The sequence below is a fragment of the Neophocaena asiaeorientalis genome, unplaced genomic scaffold (assembly GCF_003031525.2).
Source record: "Neophocaena asiaeorientalis asiaeorientalis breed wild unplaced genomic scaffold, Neophocaena_asiaeorientalis_V1.1 scaffold242, whole genome shotgun sequence".
Taxonomy (NCBI): Eukaryota; Metazoa; Chordata; class Mammalia; order Artiodactyla; family Phocoenidae; genus Neophocaena; species Neophocaena asiaeorientalis.
In genome coordinates, this window is record NW_020172451.1 from 3,045,339 (window position 1) to 3,068,876 (window position 23,538).

Below are 23,538 nucleotides of genomic sequence, written 5' to 3' on the forward strand. Positions count from 1 at the left end.
CACCATCACCAACATCACCACCACCATCACCACCACCACCATCACCACCAACACCACCACCATCACCACCACCACCATCACCACCAACACCACCACCATCACCACCACCACCACCATTACCATCACCATCACCATCACTACCACCAAGGTCACCACTACCACCGTCCCAGAGCCCTTGATTTGATTCTAAAGAAGTCAAAATCCTGCTGCTGTGTTGCCCGCATCCTTCCACACCTACAGGGAATTCCAATTGCTCACCATCTCTTCCAACTTCCCTTCTTCAGAAAACCCTCTTCTTTCTAGCTTCATCTGGCAACTTTACAGGATGTGCATTTCCAGAATGCACAAGATAGGATCTGTGCATTGATTAATTAATTAATTAATTTAAAAGTATTTTCTTTGCAGTTTCCAGGACCAGACACCTGGCTACGTGTTGGTTTGTGGTCCTTTGGAATCTGAGCTACATTTGGGGGCAAAACCAGGACACAGGAGGGCTCATTCTAAATACTGTGTGTTTGACTATGAAAATTCAAAGTTCATCCACTCGCTCCCTCCACACCCAAGACTGTGCACACAGTCCAACACAGTTCAGTTTCTGGGTCTCCACTGTGTGGTCGGGGCAGTGCTAGACACCAGCCATGGGTTAAGTGCTACAATAAAGACAGTCCCTACCTCAAGGAACCAGAAACCTGGTGGGGTGACAGATTTACACGTGCCTATGTGAGTGGCAAACACAGCTGGCTGTCCACCCAACATCCATCCCCTCCCTCTTCCCTGTAACTGGAACCCCAATTCCAAAGTGCCAACGGCCGGGCCCACGAGATCCTTCTCAGCACCCCTTGCAGCTCGTGGGGCGGGAGCCGGGCAGAGGGCACGTGACCCAGCTCTGGTCAAACTGCTTTTCTGATAAGACTACAGATGCCACGGTGACTGCCCTTTGCTTTGACACAGGACAATGACTGCCACCTTGTGACCACGAGCTTAGATCCCTGATGAAATCAATGCCCACAGCTCCCTACCTCCAGACACCCTGCTGAGAAAAATAAACCCCTATTTGTCTAAAGGCCCCTGAGTCTGGTTTTCTGATACCTTCAGCCAAAACGAATCCTAACCAATCCCCCTCCTCAGCTGGTGAACCACAGAGGCCAAGAGCACTGCGGGGCCGTGGGGCAGGAGACAGCAGGCCAATGGACCCCAGCAGCACTTCCTGAGCAAGTGCCGTGTCCTGGTCCCCATCACTGGACACGAAGACCAGGGGCTCACAGCACGGCCCACGAGGAACTCACAGTCCAGTGGTGAGATGGACACAACCCTGAGAGCTGAGTCACAAGCACAAAGGGCTGTAGGGCAGGGAGCAGACTCCCACACACTCTGCCCACTTTTCCGCTCTCATCCCTCAGACAAAAAAACAGACACCACGGTCTCATGAGTATTCAACTGGTTACTTCATGTCCTGATCTACAAAGGAAATCATTAGAGAAAAAAGGACAAACGTGTAATGGATTGGTTTCTCAAACCGCTCCTTTAAAACTGTACAGTAGACGTACAAACATTTTTTTTTAACATTTGCTTTTAAGATTATACGCAGGAAATCATCGTCCATGAGAAAGTTACCTGAAAGACCCCTGAAAGTTTTCCTAATTAAACTGAAGAGCTGGTCTACCAGAGATATTAAATTAAATGCTTAACTTCCACCAAATCATATCCACTCTGGTTTATTCTAAGCCGAGTGATAACTACACGTAGCTCAAGTGCCACACCTAGTAGCGCGAATGCCACCCAAACGGTGAGGATACTGCAGTGGCAACGCCATGAAGCCAGGACTGGCGCGTCTTCTGCAGCTCTCACACTCCCGTCCCGAGCCCAGAAGACAAAGCAGGCTCGGGGAGCCCCTTCTGCGGGCCTCTAAAGGGCTGGCGAGAACCGATTACAGGTAATGAGAGGAGAGGAGAAGACACAGCCGTAAATGTAGCCAGCGTACACAGTGGCAACTGCGCTTTGTGGGTTTTATTATTTTTTCCACGTCTCTCACTTTCAATAACATTGCGTGACCTATCATCGCGGAAACCCTACAGCGAGAGCGACACGGAGGGAGGAGCCGTGCGGAGTCCCCTCCTCCGTGGCGAGACTCGGGCAATCAGCCACCCGTGGGCCGGGCAGAGGCTCTGGGGGGAAGCAGGGCGTCAGTGACACGGGGACGGCACAGCACGGGGTCCGCACGTGTGCGACGGTCCTGGCTGCAGGGAGGATGCTGCCGCAGTTGAGCTGCATTTGGACGTCAGGAATAATTACTTACCTAGTGATTATTTTCACAGAAAGAAAATAAAGCCAGACTGGGAGGACGGCACCCACCCAAGTAAGGGGGGAGACGTCTCACTGGTGCTCGGCGACCCGTGCCCGCCCTGAGCTCGCACGCCTGGCACCACCAACCCCTAGAAAGAGACCGAGGCCTCCCTCCGGGGGTCGGGGGCAGAGGGACCCTCGGTTGGGTGATCCGAGGAAAACACGGCAGGATGAGAGGGAGTGAAGGCATGGAGTCGTTCGGGGGTGGGGGCGTGATGCGGGAGATCCTGACGATGAGGGTCTGTTCGAGCAGAGGCCTGGAGGAAGTGAGTCACGCAGGAAGCCGAGGCAGGGGGACGGCAGAGCACAGGCCCAGGCATGGACGTGCCGCTGCGTCCCGGCGACCGCAGAACAGAGTGAGGGGACGATGGGAGGGGGACAGGCGGGTCGTGGGAGGCCGGGCCTCTCGGGCGTCACCAGGCCGACGGCTGACTCTCTGAGTGAGATGGAGCCGCCAGACGGCTCTGACGGTACCTGATCCGGATCTCATTTCCGAAGGACTGCTGACGGCTGTGCCGAGCACGACGCCGGACATAGGTGCGCAGGGGCGGGGGTGGGCTGTCACTATCAGGCGAGAGGCGGTGGCAGGGACCAGGCGGTGGGCTGGAGGTGCTGAGCGCAGGAGACCTGGTGACAGCCCAGAGGTGGGAGTGGGGAGGAGGGAGGAGAAGACGGCGGGGGGCTGGGCCCAGGTCACCAGAGGGGGCACCGCTGTGCAGAGATGGGGGCAAGAACGGTGACAGGTTCAGGGGGGAGGAGTGAGGGCCTTGGGAAGTCAACTAAGGCGACACGTCCAACCTAGAATCTGCCTTTCAAGGCAGATGAACTTTTTCAAAAATGAACTCCTTGTGTACATTCTTAACGAAAGCTGCTTTGCCAGTGTTCCTCCTGATGTCAGAGAAGATGCTACACGGGAGAACCAAAGCTGGGGGGCAATCCAGGAGAAGCGGGAAAGAAAGGTGGGGGAGAAGAGCCTGGACCCGTGGGCTCTGGCCTCCCTGTCCCCTCACAGAGACTCCCCCCACCCCGACTGGAGCCCGCATGCACTCTGCTCAGTCAGAATCGGCCTCGGCGGTGCTTCCCTGACAGGAGAGGCTCAGCCAACCCGCAGCCAGGGTCACGAGACGCAGTGACCAAGGAAAAGGCACCGGCCGAATGCTGCCTCGGCTCAGCCTGCGCCGCGCTCGCTCCTCCCGCTGCTGCATGTGCGCCTACTACGTGCACCAGGGCTCTGTCCTGAGCTGCAGGCGGGGACTGCAGGGCTCGGGCAGCGGGGTGAATTCATCAACCCTCTTTCAAACCTTCTCTGTTTGTTTCACTAAAAAGTACTTTCTCCCCAAACCTCACAGCTGAGATAAAACCGGGCTGCAGGGGCTCCCCGCCAGGCTCCCTGGAGCCCCGCCTCTTACCCTCCAATTACCTTTCAGAAGCTCGGCTGGCGGCAGGGCCCGGGGGGATCTGAGGAAGCGTGTCCAGCTGAACTGGCACCAGCAGGGCAAAGAACCAAGCGCTGCCCACACCTCCGCTGAGAATCGGGACGCGAGCACGCGGCTCAGCCAGCGGGTCCAGAGCGCACTGCGGCGGGCGCGACCGCACGCGACGAGACCTCAACTCCTCTCCCCTGGAGTCTCTGCGCTTGGGCAGCTGCCAGGGGCCCCCGGGGTGGCCGTCAGCGGAGCTGCCACCTTGTCCCTCCCACATCCTGTTGCCCCTCTGGGACCACCCTCCCCTTTCACAAGGCAGCAGGACAAGCCCGCAAGGGCACACACACGCGCAACCTCCACTGTCCCTGGCTGGGACACAGCGGCGAGGCTGTGGGGCTGCGCCTGGTCCCACGGCTGACGCTGGGCACCGGCGGGCCACCGCCCGGACCTTCGGGAACAGGGGTGCCGGCAGCCCTGCCAGCACAGCCAGGCCACGCCGCCCGCCGTCCGCTCCCGGTCCTCCAGCAAGGCCCTCAGCAGAGGAACGAGGACCCGGCCGGCATCGGCCCTGCCCTCGCCGCGGGGCCGCAGGGTCGCCCCTGCACCAGGGCTCAACCTCCCCAGCTGCGATCAGGAGCCAGCTGCTACCAGGGGCAGGCTCCGGGTGTGTCTGGGTTGGGGGGCGGTGCACACACGCATGCCAACACACAGGAAGCACAGTGCCCCGCACAGAGCGAGGACCCGAAACGCAGCAAGTGTGCAGTTATTTGGATACACTGCCTCGCCTGGCTCTGTTTCACCAGTACCTGATTCTGCCACCTGGTGAAAAAACACCCTTCTTGGGCGTGCCCCGGTTTTGTGTCCATCAGCTGTCCCCCTACGCCCGCAGCCCCTGGGCTCCAGCTGACACAGTCCTGGTGGCCCCTTCTCCCTGGGCCACCAGCTTCCCCTCTCCCAGTCGACCCCCCAATTTCCTCCCCATCCCCACATCCCTGCACCTCCCCACTGCTGCGTGGCCTTGTTCCGCTCCCCTGGTTCCAGCCCTGCCAGAGGCTTTGCACAGAGAGAAAGCTGGGGGCCTCCCCCTGGCCTTCTCAGCCCTCCAGACCAAAAAGGGCAGCACCTCTGCACCCCGGCCCCTCCCTGGGAAGCTCCAGCCTTTACCCCACACCTGTTTTTCTCTCCACTGCGTCTACTACCTTCGGCCGGTTCCTGGAGTGCTGACTGCGTGCATCTGTCTGTCTGTCTGTCCCCGACACTCAACGTCAGCTCCTGAGAGCAGGGACCCTGGGGTCTGTTCCCGGTACACCCCCAGCACCTACAGCAACAGCAGGTGCTCTACGAACACTGGCCGAATGAAGAACTACGTGGGCACCTGACGTCAACCACCTCCGACGTCACAAGGACCCTGCAGGGGAGTCCCAACTCCCCCGTGATGGCTGATGAGACAGGAGGCTGAGTCACCTGTCACACTGGCTCCCAGGCTGCACTGCCTCCCCTTCCTGCCATCAGGGCCCCTTGCAGGCAGGGCTGTCCTCCAGCCCCGGGCCCTGAAGGGGCACCGAACTCAAACCCTTGCTTCCTGAGCGAACAACTCCATATCACCCTCCCCCGCCCCCGAAAAAAACCCTCTCCTCCCCATAGCCGTCTCCCGGCACACTCTCCGTCTTAAAGCCCAGCCTGGGTGCTCACGGGGTAACTGGACCGTGACCTTGCACCTGGCCTCACTCCCTCTGTGCTCGTGTCTGCATGTCCGGCACCAGGGCTGCGTGTCACACACGGACGACCTCAGAGCCCGGCTGCCACCAGGCGGTCACTCGGCAGGCCTTGGGCTGCTCATGTTTAGCCGATGGCCAACTCACATGCCGGTTCAGACGCACGTGGTCACAACGAAAGCCTCCAAGTGTCATTTTCTTGGGCTTCAAAGCAGGCAGCCTTTGCACAAGTAAATACTGAGTCAATGCTAAGAGCAGAGTGAGCTGTTAAGTTCTATTTGCTACTCTCACCCCTGTAAGGGAGCGCAAGCTGAGCAAAGAAGAACAGCGCTCTGACGGGCGGAGCGACATTCTGCAGGTAGAACTCTTCTGCGGGCGGGCGCTGCTCACGTCAGCGGTTTTCTTCTCCAACATTAGCGAATATTTGCCGCTTACATCTTTTACGCAATGTGAGGATAATACATCCCACTGTCTTCCGAAGCTATCTTAACTGCCTTATGAAAACAGGCAATTTGCCGGCTGCGTTTTCTCTTGCCACTAAATACAAATCCAGTCATTCACTTTGAAAGCTCTGGTTTTCGCTTTTTGGTGTTAGAGTTGATACTCACACAGAATTCTAAAGAAAGAAAAAAAAACCATAATCCCACAACCGAACAAAAGAATCTGATTTTCTTTTAACCTCTCAATCTATCCATATGTACTCACTCTCCCACAAGCCTTGAAAGCTTTACTTTTAAGTTCGATTTTATTTTCAAAAGTTACTCCAGTGACAAAGTCCCCTAGAAGATTCTAACTGGGGGCTCAGAACCTGACCCAGAACTGCAGTTCCCATCAGGCAATCTTGTTTTCACGAGCTATCTCCTTGCCATCTACCATTAGAGGCTGCTGAATGTAACCAAGAAAATATCTATGAAGTGGCCACATATGTCAATGTTATAAAAATCAAGTAGAGAATAAACAGGCCAGTGCAAATGAAAATAATCAGAAGAAGTAAAAGAACTAACTTTTTCTGAGTGCTTATTGAGTGCTGGCCACTCTCCCCAAAACTTCATATGTATCAATATTATCAGCAAAATCTGTACAGGTTCCCCCTACTATCCGAAAGTCGAGTGTTTCTATGAAATCTGACATAAGCTGAAACGGCGTAAAGTGAAGACGCAAGTTTTGCTTTTCACTTTTTTTCATGAAAGCAAAAGCCCTCTCCGGGTTTCCTTCAGTTAGGGAAAACAGGTACTGAGGAGGCCTTCCGTGAAAGCAAGGTGGTGTAAAGCGGGTGACACCTGTGCTGCCACCGCTGTCCCTGCAGGTGACCGTGCAGGCTGAGGCCTGGAGGCTACGAGGCTCGCTCCAGGGCCCGTGCAGAGGAAGCCACGCAGGCAGCTGCCCCGGGAGCCCCACCCTCGCTGCCCACGCACAGCACTCCGCTCCTCACGCACGGTCCCCTTCCATCGGGCTCGGAGCACGAGACTTCCATGCACCAAGGCCCCCAAGCTCTCCCTCCCCGAGCTCCCCACGGCCAGGGATGCTCCAGGAATGTCAGGTCAGGGTGAGGAACAGGTGTTCTTCTTCTGTCGGAAGAACAGCTCTTACGTCTGTAATGAGAGCAAGTAAGGGCCCCTCGGGAGGGGCAGCGAATAACCGGCGTGGCGGCCGCAGACAGACGGGCTCACTGTCGACCCCGCACAGGGGCCACAGCCTCTCCCTAGCACTATCGGGAAATACATGGTTAAATTTCAAAGGTGAGCAGAACAGCGTTACATTCGTATGGAGAGGAAAGAAAAAAATGTATGTAACGACACGCAGACCCAAGTACCTCTCTACAAATCACCTCTGAATCACCAAAGGAACAAGAGTAACTTTCGGGGGGAAGAACTGGCAGACACCCCCTGAAGCAGGGATCAGAGCTGGCTTCATCGACCTCAGGACAAACCAGCACCCTGGCCTCCTGCTGCTACATCAACCGAGAAGGCAAATCAATTAAGTGCTGTTCCTACCAAAAACAGCCGGCCCAATTCTCACCAGGGGAACGTGAAACAAGACACTCCGAAGGGCCTACGCTCTTCCAAGACCACAAGGCGAGGCCGGAGCATCACTCTAGCTAACAAGACGAGAGACGTGGCAACCGAACGCCACGCGTGATCCTGCAGTGGGTTCTGGACGAGGAAGAAAGGTATCACGGGTGCTACTGGGACAAGCGTCAAGAAGTGAACGTGGGCCGTGCGTTAGAGAGCAGTGCCGCACGGATGTTTAATTTCCTGACTTTGACAGCGATATCATGACAACATCGAGAGGGTGTCTTTGTTCTTAGGAAATAATGAAGTCTCGTGGGGCAGATGGCTCAAACGGTTCAGGAACAGCATGTCTGCACGTAAGCGCACACACACACAGAATGCAATGGGGCAAAACGTAAACAACCGGTGAATCTGGGCAAGGAGCGTACGGGGGCGCTCGTGCTGTTCTTGCAACTTTTCTGTGAATTTGAAATCACATCGAAATCAAAAGTTTAACACAACATGTGCACGGACCATCTCTGGAAGATGACACCTGGAACCGGGCAAAGGGGGAGAGGCGAGCTGGGGAAGGGAAAGGGCTCATCTTCCCTCTGCACCTACCAAAAACAGCCGGCCCAAATCTCTGTGCCATGCGACTCTGCAGGCAAAAACTGAACAAAACTAAGAAGAAAACACCCACGGTGAGAACGGCCCCCCGGGCTGGAGCAGCACCTTCCGAGCTTCAGGATCTTTCCAAGGCCTCCCTCCGCGGGCCTCACGCGCCACCTGCTGGCCACGCGGGGCACTGCCCGCCGCGGCACCCAGCCCGCGGAGCGCAACCGTGAGGGACTACAGCCACCTCCACCCTCCCGAAAGCTCCAGCATCGGGCAGAACGCCCAGTGCAGAGTGGCACTCAACAGGGATGAGATCCATAAATAGAAGAACACAGATCTGAGTGGAATTCCAGCAGAACTTGAAAGCAAGCACGCCTCAGCCTGGCTGCAGAGCGTCCAAGCGGGTATCACGACCCACGAGAACCATGCCTGTGACTGTCCTGTCCCCTGCTGGCCCCTCCACCCAAGATCTGTCTTGCCCCCTGCCCCTGCAGTGCCCACACTCTACGCAGACCCACTGGGCCCCTGCAGGAAGGTGCAAAGTCAGCCACGGTCAGGACGTCCGCCACCGGCCCGGATCGCCGGCCCCACGACCGCTATGAAGGACAAGGACGTCCACCCGGCCGGCCCTGCAGAGCTCCCCAAGGCAGTGCTAAGAAGCCAGAAGAGTGCAACTGGGCATTAAGGAAAACAGATCAGAAAATGCTGATCGAACTGCAGAGGAAGCACATTAATAAACACGTCGACAGTAAACTTTCAGGACAAACGGCTCTCATCTTAGTGACCCACTGACATGAAACACAACAGACCAACCTCTCACCAGGTGAATTACACGGGGAGCAAGTGTGTTAAATGGCAGCAGACTGGCCTTCAGAGCTGCACCCCCTTTAGAAACGAGGCACAGCCGGCGTGGCCTCGCCCACAGGGGACTCACCAAGGTCTGTGTTGGGGCCGGCGAGGAGCTGTTTGAACTTGTCCAGCCGGGAGGCCTCTCTTTCACTTAAGGCTGAGCTGCTGAGGGTACTGGGCTCGGGCACCCCACCCAGTGCCACGGTCGCCGAGTGCGGCAGAGACTGGGATCTCTGCAGAGGGACGGCATCACTGGCGCTTCCTGCAGAGGGAGGGGGAGAGAACAGAGGTGAGGCTCCGGACACACCCACACCCACGCCCACCACTAAGGAGGCCTCACACATGCCTCGCTGCTCTCCCTCTGTGGATCCGCCATCACCGAGCAGCAAGGACCTGGTTTCTTGAGGGATAAAATGAACCTAGCTCACACCCATGGAGCGTGCCGGCCCTCCTGGTGGAGGGGTGTTCCCCAGTGAAACAGACGCACCCCACGAAAAGCAAGACACTGACAACCACACAACCGGAGACCAGGTCTGTCAGGGCTGCCAACGGTCTGGGCCTGCCTGGGTGACGCACCCCGAGGATCTGCTGGTGTAGGGCAGGGGGGAGGATGCCTGCACGGGTCACCCGGGCCTGGCATGGAGGGAAGCCACCAAGGCACACGTGAAGGGAGCATGAAGCCCATGAAGGTGCTGAGGACTGTCTGAACGTCCCAGGTCTCCCCGAGCCCCAGGAGGGAGGTCAGGCAAGGACCGTCACCCAGAGAAAGCAGATCCCCCACTGCAGGTGGAGACGAGGGGCCACCAGAGTGCAAGCTTGCCCAGCCCTCACCCAGGCACCACTGACCTGACACACACTGAAGGGCTGCCCACAAGGACCCACAGGAGGGCCTGAAGTGACACTGTGCGGCACCCAGCACCCGGGACTGGGGACAGGCAAAGGAAAGAGCAGAGGGCCCTCGGGTCACTTGACAAAGAGCCTCCAGGGACCAGCACGGGACCCACAAGCAAGAGGCCCTGAAAGGCCCCCGGGCCCAAACCGCACTGAGCAATCGCATCCTCCAAGACTGAGATTTAAAGTACGGGGCTTCCCTGGTGGCGCAGTGGTTAGGAATCCGCCTGCCAGGCTTCCCTGGTGGAACAGTGGTTAGGAATCCACCTGCCAATGCAGGGGACGTGGGTTCAAGCCCTGGTCCGGGAAGGTCCCACATGCCGCAGAGCAACTAAGCCCCTGCGCCACAACTACTGAGCCTGCGAGCCAAAACTACTGAGCCTACGTGCTACAACTGCTGAAGCCCAAGCACCTAGAGCCCGTGCTCCGCAACAAGAGAAGACACCACAATGAGAAGCCCGCGCACCGCAACGAAGAGTAGCCCCCGTTCGCCGCAGCTAGAGAAAGCCCACGTGCAGCAATGAAGACCCAACGCGGCCAAAAATTAATTTACTTAAAAAAACGGGGCTTCCCTGGTGGCGCAGTGGTTAGGAATCCACCTGCCAATGCAGGGGACACGGGTTCGAGCCCTGGTCTGGGAGGATCCCACAGGCCGCGGAGCAGCTAGGCCCGTGAGCCACAACTACTGAGCCTGTGCGTCTGGAGCCTGTGCTCCGCAACAACAGAGGCCGCGATAGTGAGAGGCCCGTGCACCGCGATGAAGAGTGGCCCCCGCTTGCCACAACTAGAGAAAGCTCTCGCGCAGAAACGAAGACCCAACACAGCAAAAATTAATTAATTAATTAATTAAAAAAAAAAAAAAAACGTACAGTAAAAACTAAGCTCCGGGAAATGGGGCAAGGCACAAACGACGTGGAGCAAACATGCCAACACTGGCCTCCGGCAGCAGCTGTCAGAAGGGAGCTGCCATGCTTTACAGCAAACACACGGGCAAGGCTCCCAAGGGGGCCCGCAGGGCACCGAGGAGCAAGATGGCCCAGGCCTCCGGGCAGAGTCTGGCCCAGTTACACTTCCACAAAAACCTGCAAACGTGGCGCAGCGCTGAGAGCACCGCCCGCTTCGGGGCTCTGCGAGGACAGGCTGGAGTGGTGAGGGGAAGGCAGAGGTGGCGGGACTCAGAGCTCCCCACCCTCCTGGGGACCTGCTCTTCCCAGTGGTCCTCGTGAGTCTGCAGGAGGCGCCGCAGCAGGGGCGGGGCCCGCGGCAGCGCGGAGCAAACGTGCTCACTTTTATCTATCTGCGATCGCAGAGATGCTCCGTGTGACTTTATTCAGACCCTACTGGCCCCACTTGCCCCTGAGCCCCATTCGAAGGTGGGGCTGGTGGGATCTGGAAGGTAAAGCAACAGCAACGGCCCCCAAGGAAACAGTAAGGTCTACAACCAGGCCTCCTGTCACCGTGAGTGGAAAACACATCAACGTCCCACCTCCGGGGCCCCCGAGAGTGTGATTTAACCGCCACCCATTGGTGTCCATACGAGACCCGCTCGCAGCTGGGTCACGGTCAGCTATAGGGACAGCCCTCGCCTGGCCGATGCCCACTGAGCCCTTCCCAGCCAATGACACGCTTTGCCATTAACCCAGTGGTACCCGAAATCAAGCAAAGTGCCTCTGACTTCAGGTACAAAGGCAACAGATGTCTCAGACATTCATTAAGAAATAGACAGCCAGAAGGTGAAGTGAAGGCCAGGGAAGCCAGCCTACGAGCCCACACTCCACCACCACTGAGCTTTGAGGCCGCCATCTCCCCAGGGCTGAAGGGCAAAGCCGACGGCAGCAGGGAGGCCCTGCGGACACCGCACAGGGTGACATCTGCTCCCCATGGGGGCTCACGATTGGGACGGGCAGTGGCACAAACGCTGGCAGAGACACAGCCACACTCTAACTGCACCATGCCCCGCGGTGGAACGTTCCAGGACATTCAGAATTCCAAAGCGCTGCTCACAGGAGCAGTAAAGTCAAATGGACCTCAGAGGTCTCTCACCCGAGGCAGAGGCCCCGGCCCCGGGCAGCGCATCCCTGTGCGGGGACGGGCGTGGCTGCCACGCCCCATGGGCAGCAGGCCCTGAGGACAGCTCGGGTTACATCACCAGCATCTCCGTAACTGCCCAGGACACCCAGGAAGAACAAAGAGGACCTGGACGTGGTCCCGCCTCTGCGGCTCGCAGGGTCGCAGCATCAGCTGCAGCGCCCACAGCAGGAGGAACTCGGTGCCCGGGGACGCCTGCCCGGCTCGGGCACACAGGAGGTGCTCAGAGTGCCCGTCACGAGTCACAGGAACGTTCCATCAACCTGTAAAAGCCCTAACTGGATGTCCTTCCATATTTAAGCTCTAATACTTCAAAGTTCACCCTATTTTAAAGAAAAATGGTTCACGTTCCAATACAAAAACGGATCGAATGAAATAACTCACACCTAAGAAGACTGTAACATTTTAGAAGTTAATTTCTGGAAAGCGTTTGTGAAAACTAGACCTAAGTATGAAACCTAATTCTGCAACTACCAGCAGGTAACCTTAGGCTGTGGTGATGATCTCACTTTCTTACCTGTAAGCACGGGGTGAGCACCCTAACCCCCAGGAGACCCTGGGGAGAGGGATTAGAGGGTGTGCAGCTGCACTGCTGGCCCCCCTGCCCCCAGACCCCCACAATCACCCCCTCACCTCCTTAACACTGCTGCCTCCCCTGGGAGGGTACCCTGACTGCCCGATTTAGGACCACAGCCCAGACCCCACCCTGCTCTGGGGACCGCTTCCCACCTCCGTTCTGACCCCTGGCACCTGCCCCCTTCGAGCCCTCGTGCCTCCTCACACATCGTGTGTAGGCTGCTGTCTGTCCCCCTAGCCAGAATGGACACTCCACGGGGCAAGGACTTCCATTCAGCTTGTCCCCTGGGGCAGCCCGAGCCCAGAGGACAGTGTCTCACCCATCGCAGATGCTCATTTAACAACTGCGCTGTTTTCTATCTCAGCCCCTCCAACACAAAACAAGCAGAAGTGAGGAAGGCGGTGCCAGGCACGTGGATACGAGATGCAGATGTGAGCTTACCCTGGCGGAGTTTAGGGGCGGAGCAGAGACCCACCCCTACAGACCCTGAGCCCACGCCTCTGTGTCCTGCAGGGAATCACCAGAAGCGGCCGAGGGAGGTCCAGCCCCGGAACGTGCAGCTGGCCCGGCCCCTGGCCTGGAAACACCCCCGGGAGCAGCCAGGGCATCCTGACAAGGGTGGGGTCCCCCAAGCAGCCCACGAAAGCTCCCAGCCGGCCACTCCATCTGCAGGGGAGATGCACTCAGCCAGGAGGACCAGAGAAAGTGCGCTGCCTCGGCTGCCCGGAAGGCCCGCTGCCGCTCGGGTCTAGGAGCCCCAGGGCGGGGACCCTTGCTGTATGGGAGGATGGGGCCCTCCCCACCCCGGTGAGCAGCCTCCAGCCCCGCTTTCTGGAGATGGGCCCCATCTCTGCAGCCCTCCCCTCCCACCTGCGGGACAGGACGTGTGGCTCTCGCTGACAGACTTCACCAGCCGGAGGTCACCACTCGGGACCAAAGGAGGCTCCACCGAAGGCTTTGGCTTCTGCTCGGGCCCCAGAGCCCCCGGCGGCTTGTGGCACCCCTGCCGCTGGCTGTGGTTGCGCAGGACCCGGTTGGCCGTCTCCATGACGACCGCGGTGTTCAGGCTCTCGGCCGCCATGGCCAGGAGCTCGTCGTCATCCTCGCCGGCATCCCAGGCGTCGCTGGTGTTGCGCTCAAACTCCTGGAAGGTGCTGCCTCGCTTGGCCTTCACCGGCGTGGTCGGCACCTTGGGTGTGGCCCTGAGCAAGCTGCAAAGCAAAGGCAGCTTTTACTTGCGCCTCGGGGGGCTGAGCGTGGTCACCCAAGACCGGTCAGAGAGGAGAGCCCAGGTGAAAAGGTACACAAGCGAGCCGAGAGTGAAGTGAAAAAACAAACACGATGCAGAGACATCCAGAATGAGACAAAGCTCACAGGATGCAGTGACAGGGAAGGAGGAGAGGTCTTCTGGGAGAGTCACGCTGAGCGTTCGCCCCACAGACCAACGCACAAGGACACACAGCACTGCCCAGCGATAGTGCCCAGCCCTGCCCCACAAACACTCTCAGCCCGACACCTTCGCAGACCTCCCACGGCAGCAGCTGGCGGTGTGGGTCAGGAGAGACTGTTCGCGGGACAAAGGCCCTTGGCAGGTGGATCTGGACACGGGACAACTTCAAGGATGCCCACAGCATGATGACACACAACACTGGTCCCACCGAGTGTCGGGAGCTCATCCGACATGTGTGGTCCTCCAGGGCCACCCCTGCCCCACACCCGCCCCTGCTGGAGGAGCCCAGACACGGGCAAGCAAGCTGAAGGCAGTGGGCAGAGACCAGGGACAGTCAATTACCCCTTATCAGCTACGTGGTTTGCAAAAGATTTCTCTTGAAGGTTTTCTACTTTTTTGATGGTGTGTCCTTTGAAGCACAAAAGGTTTTAATTTTGATGACGTCCAATTTATCCTTTTGCTGTTGTTGCTTTTGGTGTGTTCTAAGAAGCCGTCTCCCGATCTAAGCTCACAAAGACTTGCCAGCCCCGCCCTGGCCCACGGGCAGCCCGAGACCCCGCACAGGCTGCCCACCTTGGGCCATGGCTTCCACGTCCGCCCTCCTCCAAGGATGGGCTATGCAAGGCCAGCAGCGCCTCACACAAAGCAACTGCTTGATGTGTGTTGGCTGAGTGAAAGGCCACTTTCCTCCCCCTCAGGAATTCCAAGGAGCTGGGGGGGTCGCCACAGCCCCCCAAAACCTGGCCTGAGATGAGAACAGCCTTGCGAGATCTGAGGCGTCACTTACGTGCCATGTAACAGTGGATCAAATGGGGGGTGCTGGGCGCCATACACATGCTGGATGCTATTCAGAAAGAAAGGAAAACAAATTAGCTTCTCCTCAGCTTTCCCAGGAGCCCCCCACTGACTCAGGAAGAAGGCCAGCTCCTCAAACCCACGCCCGAGGGAGCAACTCCGGCCACCGCAGGGTCCCGAGGGCGTGTCTGGAAGGAATGAATAGCGCTGTGCAAGCCCACGACCCGCACACAAGCAGGGCATTCAGCCTCCCTGCGAACGGGCCTCACTGAGGGACCCACAGCCCCAAGGGCGTCAGCACAGAGCCTCGGGCATCGACTAGGGGAGCTGGTGAGTCTCCCCGCAGCCTCTGCCCTCAGACTAAAAGACGGACCACGAAACGCCCGTTGGGAAGTTCTCCTCTGGTACCATTCTGTCTAAAGATGGAATACAGAATTACAAAGAAGAGAAATATAATTTTGTTAAAAGACTTCATGGTTTCACTATAAAGTCTGTGTTCATCAGAGTAGATCTGGAAAAGAGACGGAAACAGAGTAACTTGCCGGCACACTGGTCAGTGGAGCGACCCCACCCACACTCCTTCCTCCTCTCAACGCCCAGCCAGGGGCGACCACGGGACCCGGGGCCAGTCAGAAAGAGAAACACTTAGCTGGCACACCCCTGGCCCTTAGCTTTCCCCTCCTTCTGGCCCGGAACACACATATGAGGCCAAGAGGTGCCTCAGCCATCCTGCCCCCGAGAGAAATAAACACGAGTTAAAACTAAAGCCTCCCTGGAAGAAGGGCAGTGGGGTGGGGACTGGCGGCGGAGATGAGGAGAGCGCGGGTCTCCAGCAGGTTTGAGAGCTGCCAGCCCAACCTTGGACCTCGGACTTCATAGCATGAAATAAACAAGCCCCTGTTTGTTGACGCCATGGGCACTCAGAGTCCTAACTGATGCGGTCCACGTGGAACAGACAGCCATTGTAACACTGAGGCAGAGCCTTGCAGGGTGCGTGTATGTAAAGACAAACACAGACACTCAGGTGTTTAGTAGATAGATGAAGTCTTGTTAGCTTTTTAAAACAGAACGAATGAAATCCTACCTTGTTTACTTAGTAATGTATCACAACTACTTCCCCATATTACTGTTCTTCAATTTACTTAAATACATTTATTTACTTTATACATATATTATGCGATACACACAAAAAATATATGTAGCTTATACACATTTAAAAACATAATACTGAGGGCACATGGGACCTTCCCATACCTTTCTCTGCAACTCCCATAAATCTATAATTATTTTCAAGTTTTGTAAGTTTTTTACAAATCTTAATAATGAGTACCACCTCCCTGGACAATCTCCCCTCTAATTTCACACTGTCCCACCATATGGTTACAGGGTAATTTGCTTAACCAGTGTTGACCGTGAGATATTTAACTTGTTTAAAATTGTGTGTGATTATAAAAGCAGCAATAAACTTCTCTGTGGACAATACTTTCACACAAATATAACTTCTAAAGGATAAAGTCCCAGAGAAGGAAGGCTTGGGACATAAAGGACGCACGTATAGGTATAGGTAGGTATAAACGGCTGACCCCTGAACAACGCGGTGTGCGGGGTCACTGACCCGCCGCACAGTCGAAAATCTGAGCGTTGCTTCCAGTCGGCCCTGCGGTTGCTCCTACCTGCAGTTCTGCGCACACAGCTTCAGCCCACCCAGATGGTGCAGGGCTGTAGTATTTACTCCTGAAAAACATCCGCTTGTAAGCGGACCCACGCAGTTCAAACCCGTGTTATTCAAGGGCCCACAGTAAGGACCATGAATCATTGCTATTTGATGGGAGAAAAGGGGTCTCAGTGCTGCTTCTGCACCTTCTCGATGATTGGGGAGGCTGAGCGATCTTGAAACACATTTTGTTCATCTGTGCTGCTTCTTTTTGTAAAATGCCTGTTCGGACCCTTTGTCCATTTTTCTAAGGGGCTGTTCACCCTTTTCTCACTGATTTGTAAAAACCTCTCTGTAAACAAAGGATTCCTTTGTCACTGAGGCAGTGAGGTGGGCAGAATAAGGGCCCCAAAAGTGTCACCTCCCAAGCCCAGCACCTGTGAACGTGTCACCTCACACTGTCATAGGGAAGAACCTTTGTGTTCTATTAGAAGTTCATCACTAAAGGGATGTTGCCTATAAGCTTAAATCATACATAGTGGCCCATCTCTGGGAACCCTGCCTCCCAGGTAATGAGCATTAAGCTAAAATACCTTTGTTTAGCTCACAGGAAACCTCCTGCCCAGGCCCACCTGTGAATGACTGCAGGGAGGAAGAAATGAACACATCCCCTCTGGGGGCTGACGGGAACCAGGAAATGTTTGACTTTACCCCCTCCCCTTTTCGTATAAAAGGAGCCTGAATTATAAGTCAGGCAAGATGGGTCTTTGCGGCACGAGCCCACCATCTTCTTGGTCGGCTGGCTTTCTGAATCAAGTCGTTATTCCCTGTCCCAACAACTCGCCTCTCAATTGTCAGCCTGTCACACAGCGAGCAGTACGAGCTTGAACTCGGTGACAAATTTGGGGGAGCCATCTAGGAGCCCCGCTGCTCGTGGCCAGCCGCCCCAGTCGGGGACCTTTCGGGTAAGGCCCTAGAAGCTGGCAGGACCACTTACCCTGAGGATCTGCCCTCCAAAGTTCCCTGGAACGACACCGGCTACCCCAGCGCTTGGCAGTTGGATCAAGGAATCGACATTCTGGGGGCCGACGGGCTCCATACAGTAGGGTTAAGTCGCTCCGGTGTGCACAGCCAGAAACTTTATTTCCTCTCCGTTTGGGGCTTTTTCACTGGACTAAGCCAACTTGTTTTGTGTTTGAGTGGAGCACCCTGTCGGAGAGTGGGAAGAGCTGCTGGACTCTACCCGATTCGTGAATTTGTTTTGTATTTGGAGCACCCTGTCGGAGAGTGGGAAGAGGTGTTGGACTCCTACCCGATTTGTGGACCGGCTCGCTGCCTTCTTTGGATGCTAGCACTTGTGTGTGCCCTTTGTGTTTTGTCTTGAAAAGGGAGTAATGTTTCAACTCTCCCCAAAGAAAGTCCTCTGAGGTGCATTTTGGATAAGGGATCTGAATACGGCTCTGAAGCATGGGTGAGTGGAAGATGGTATGGTAACAGCGTGTGGCCACAGTACCTGTTAGGATCTCCACAGGGGGTTTAGAAAGGGTCATCTTGGGACGCTGTGTACCCTGTACTGCTACTCTTGCTGTGTTTATTATGCCGCTTATGGCCTCCTGTGTCCTTGGTATATGTAAAACCCCAAGGCCAAACTTGAGGGTTTATTTAGGATTTTGTTTGTTCTTTTGGTTTTTTTGTTTCATTTCGTTTGGTACTGTTTCTCCACTAACAGCCAAATCAGTTTTGTGATACTTAAAACTTTTACTGATATTAAATGGAGGAAAGGAACGGGAAAAAAAACCTGTCCTTGTCCAAGAGTGGGACATTTGAGGAAAAAGAGAAAGGTTCCACTTGGTTCCTAAAATCACCAAAAGCTACAAACAAACAGAAGTGTCTTTTCCATAAATACTAGTAAAAAGGGTTTAGCTATGGGAGACAGGTGACCTTGATTTGTCCCATTTGCCAGAAACCCAATTTGAATCCAACCTCTTCTATAACCGATGGGTTTTACATTGTTGTACCTGATTCACGGCTAAAATTTTCGAATGGGAACTATGCGGTCCCTGTGTTTGTGTTTGCACATGTTTTATAGATGTGTGGCACCGCCAAAACTAATCCGTAAAAGAGCTCTATTTAATTGGCTTAAAGGAAATTAAGTGCTTATAAATACTCAAATATAAAAGAAACTGGCCAGAATGAGTTTCAGGTTCACGTGATCTAGGAAATACTCAGTATTAACATCCGGTGTTAAGGTTAGCTTAAGCTTGTTGGTTTGATACAGATATGACTTTAGAGTCATCACCACTAAGTAGAATACTTTCATTGTACCTGGGTTTACTAGAAATCAAATAAGACCCTATCCCTGTTATAAAGTTTGTCAGCAAGAAAAATAACAGTGTGACGAAGCTTTTAAGTAAGTAAGATAGAGGTAAATGAAGTAGAGAGTTTTGGGTAAACTCTGCAGGAATAATGTTCTGGGAATGTCTGTCTGGAATAGTCTCTCCAGATTTCTGTAACTCGAAACTAAACTAAGTTCTAAGATAAGATTGAACTTAATTAAAATCTCAGAGGTAAAGTGGTACAAGACCTGAATTTGGTTCTCTAAGAGGACAAAGTTTTCTTAAAATATTGAACTGCTTTTGGTAAAAGAATGAGTTTAAGTGATCTGTATTTGCCATTGAGATCTTTTATTATCACTGGTTAAAAACGCTTTGATATTTTTGACAAACTTCCCAAAGATCAAGTTCGAAGTGGGGTTCACTTGACCTCTGGCTAACTTTTGGATTTTCCGGAGGGTCCCTGGAACACCTCAAATTACTTGTTTTCTCTCCGTCTCAGAGAGAGGAATATTAAACTCATTGGGCTTATGTGGTGTGTTGAATTGCAGGAGAGGCACTGTCAGATGAGTGATGATAAACTTCTTAGATCGTATCACATGGGTAAATGAATACAGTCTAGAAATTACATGGAGCTCCTAAAATTCTGGAATAGCCTGGTAAAGATAACAGTCATAATTATAGAAATTATCTTAAATTGTTTGCCACAGCAGTAACCAAGTTTTTGTTCAACTGCACTGCAATCCCAGTTGGTTGATGCCAAAGCAAAAAGGCATCCTTTTAATGGTTAGATGATCAATTGCTATCTATGGTTTTAAGTGGCTTTTGAACGACTCTATAGCTGTTTTGTGGGAAAAGCAGGGAAGAATGACGGCATCCTTTCTGTGCAAGCATTGGTTCTGTTATCAGGGAAAATAAGGAAGGGAATGAGAACGAGCACACACGGCTTCAAACCTTCACTCCTCCGGCTGAGCTGGCATCCCAGCCACTCTGGCCGTTCTGCCAACATATCCACCCCGTCCACTACCTCCCGTTCCCGACACTGGGGCTCAGGACCTCCCCTCCTTCTAGGGATCAATTAGAAAAGCCTGTGTTAGCTTCTGGGGCACAGGGACTTGGTCTGGTATCGCCATCTAAGACCCGACAGGGCACCCAATTTGGGCCAGGAGCCACTTCCGGGACATCATGGCTATTTCCCCTATGCCATTATCTCATAGGGGGACTAAATGCAAATGACCAGCTGGCTGGGTTTCTCAGACTTCTTTAACTGGGTACAGGGAGGATCCTCTGCACCTGAAGCCCACCTGGCAGCACCCACAGCCGAGCCAAGGGGGACCCCAGTGAGGGAGGAAGGCCCCACTTTGGCAGGGCTCTGAAAGGGGAAACCAAAGCTAAAGAGTTTGAACAACATTCAAGAAATTCAGCAAAACAAATGAAGACCTCTCTGAATTTTTGGAGAGGATTTATCAGGCCTACAGACGTCATACTAATGCAGATCCCGAGGTCCCTGAAAATATCAGAATGGTCAATTTGACATTTCGGAGCAAAGCGCTTCAGATATCAGGACAAAGTTGCTGGTGAATTTGGAATGAACCCTTCTCGATTGGTAGATGTTGCTTTTAAAGTGTTCAACAGGGAACAACGACAGAAGAAAGACGACGCTCTTAGACGACACGCCACTTCTTCGGCAGTGGCGCTGGATTCCCGGAAGGAGGGGTGAGCCCTCACTGGGGAAAGAACAGCATGCTGTGAGGACCAGGAACGCTGGAAAACAGAAAACAGTCAGAGCAGGAGCCCCTCGCCCGGTAGAAAGACAGGGACGCTCGGAAGAGGCCCAGGGGCTCCCTTGGACTCGAGGCGCCTAACTTCCCACAGGAGCCCCGGGTAAAACCGACAGTGGGAAGTGAGCTGACTGTCTTTCTGACAGACCTCACCCTGAAGTTTTTCACCAAAACGCCTTGACATCAGAATCCAGAACACACACTTTTTTTTTTCTTTTTTTTTTTTTTTGCCGCAGCGCATAGCTCGTGGGATCTTAGTTCTCCAACAAGGGATCGAATCCGGGCCCGCGGCAGTGGAAGCCCAGTCCTAACCACTGGACCGCCAGGGAATTCCCCCAGAACACGCCTTATGCCTACAGATGGAGCTCATGAAAATCCCAGAAAAGGAGACAGAGCTCTTTCCCCCAAGGTCTTTAAAAATAACCCAGAGCCTGCTGTCAGACCTCCCCGGATGGGGACTCAACACAGAGGAACCTGCCCCACCGAGGACTGAAAGACAGACTCTCCACAAATGCCTTAAACTGCAAGAAATTTCAGACACGCTGGTGGTGTTTGTGTGGACGCTCTCTCAGGATGCGTGGAAACATATGCCACCTGGACAGAAGATCTCTGATGTGGGTAAAGCCCTCCGTAGGGAAATTATCCCCTGATTTCGATGACGGCATTAAAACAACATTCATCCTGGAGACCATAATCAACGGGAAAAACCAAGAAAATGAATCATACATTAAAAAGGAACGTTGCTAAAACATGTCACGAGACACTGAACTTGGGATAAGGCCTTGCCAGTTGCGCTGCTACGGATCAGTGGCTCCCAGAAGCGGGCTTAAATTAAGCCCCTTTAGAATACTGTATGGCAGGCCATTGCAGGTGTGTGCCCAGGCAGGAGAATCTATAAATGCTAAAGACCTAGCGGTGGCCAATCACATTAAAACTTCGGGCACTATTTATTCATGAGTTTACCTCCAACAGGCCTGGCCATCCAACCGAAGTAGACGGGAATTCCGTCTCCATTGCCCACTGGAGAAGGGGCAACCAATTTGTTTAACTGGGTCCAAATACACAGCACCGGAATTTAGTATATGTACTGGGAACTGGAACCAAAACCCCAAGTTCAGTTACGAATTAGACAACAAAGTGCTAAGAGGTTTCGTCGGGTTCAACTAGTTGTAGATAAAAATTCTAAGGGATATTCATCACCTCCATTCAACAGAATGGTCTTCATTCCTTTTCCCACAAGACCGTTGAATGGATGCTGACAGTGGGGAATAGTGATACGGAAGAACCTTTTTATATTCCATCACAAGTTCATCACTAAAGGGATGTTGCCTGTAAGCTTAAATCATACATAGTGGCCCATCTCTGGGCACCCTGCCTCCCAGGTAATGACCGTTAAGCTAAAATACCTTTGTTTAGCTCACAGGAAACCTCCTGCCCAGGCCCACCTGTGAAGGACTGCAGGCAGGAAGAAATTAACACATCCTCTCTGGGGGCTGACAGGAACCAGGAAGTGTTTCACTTTACCCCCTCCCCTTTTCGTATAAAAGGAGCCTGAGTTCTAACTCAGGCAAGCTGGCTCTTTGGGGCACGGGCCCACCATCCTCTTGGTCTGCTGGCTTTCTGAATAAAGTCGCTACTCCCTATCCCAACAACTTTTCTCTCGATAACTGGCCTGTTGTGCAGCGGGCAGTACCAGCTTAGACTCGGTAACAACACAGCAGAGGGGGCTTTTTAGATGTGACCAAGGGCACACACCTTGGGAGAGGATCCTGAGTTATTCAGGTGGGTTCAATCTAATCACAAGTCCTTAAGTGGAAAACCTCCCCGGCTGTGGTCGGGGGGCAGCTCATGACCATGGAGGAAGGCTCAGCTCGAGGCTGCACAGCTGGCTTTGAGGATGCAGAAAGGGGGCCATAGTCAAGGCAGCCTTGAGAAGCTAGAATGGTAAGGAGATGGTTTCTCGCCTAGAGACTCCAGAAAGCCCTGCCAACACCTTGGTTTTAGCCCAGTGAGACCTGTGTGCAGACTTCTGACCTCCAGAACTGTAAGATGATAAATATGTGTTATTAGCCAGGAGGTTTGTGGTAATTTGTTTCGGCAGCAATGGAAAACTAATACAGGTAGCAAATCTGTTTTCCTGGTATGTGAGAGGCTTAAAGGTTTATGTTAAGTCATCACACTTTTATCCTTTACGGAGGGTTCTGCTTTGAGGACTATACTTGGGAAAGCCCACCCCCTACTGCCCTAGTCCATTCAGGGTGCTATAATAAAAAATATCATGCACTGAGCAGCTTATAAACAAAGTCTCACGGTCGTGCAGGCTGGGAAGTCCAAGATCAAGGCATATGCGCTTTCAGTGTCTAGGGAGAACTCCCTTCCTGGTGTGCAGACAGACATCTCCCTATATCCTCACATGGCAGAATGGGTGAAAGAGCCCTCTGGGGTCTCTCCTGTAAGGACACTAACCTCATTCACGAGGGTTCCACCCTCATGACATAATCACCTCCCAAAGGCCCCACTTCCTAACACCATCACGTTGGGGGTTAGGATCTCAACATACGAATTTGGGGGGCATGCAAACATTCAGTCCATAACACCTAAGGCTGCATAAATATGAGTGTGTTTCATATTTCTGTGGTTTCATTTTTTACCCCCGTGTTTTCAGTCGCCTAGAATTTATTTTATTTCGCTATATACTACTTAGTAGGAAACTTCTTTAAAAAGTAACCCATTCCAATTTATTAAACAACCTACCCTTTCCCCCACTGGTTTGAGGGTATCATCTTTAATAGTACCTTAAATTATTATATATAGGTCATTTTTTCAGTTTCCTATGCAGTTTCTGTTCAGTTTTCCATTCCTGTGCCTGCAGCACGTTTAAATCAGGTAAAACGCTCTTTTTTACATCCTAAAACTTCTCAGCACAATTTAACAAACATCCGACAATGCCACTTGTGACGGGCGTTATGATGGGTGCTGGGCAGGCACAGATGAGCACACTGTAGTCCAAACTCTTAAGGACCTTGCAGTTT

At 53.8% G+C, this 23,538-nt stretch overlaps 1 protein-coding gene across 2 annotated transcripts in view; it reads right to left on the reverse strand.

Moving 5' to 3' along the window:
- TBC1D22A (TBC1 domain family member 22A) overlaps positions 1 to 23,538 on the reverse strand; it is a 316,529-nt gene that overhangs the window by 273,301 nt on the left and 19,690 nt on the right. For both annotated transcript variants that reach the window (XM_024737553.1, XM_024737552.1), the window contains exons 2-4: positions 14,731 to 14,787; positions 13,364 to 13,704; positions 9,023 to 9,199 (exon numbers count right to left, since the gene is read on the reverse strand). In XM_024737553.1, coding sequence (XP_024593321.1) covers positions 9,023 to 9,199; positions 13,364 to 13,704; positions 14,731 to 14,787 — 575 coding nt within the window. The remainder of the gene's footprint in view (positions 1 to 9,022; positions 9,200 to 13,363; positions 13,705 to 14,730; positions 14,788 to 23,538) is intronic.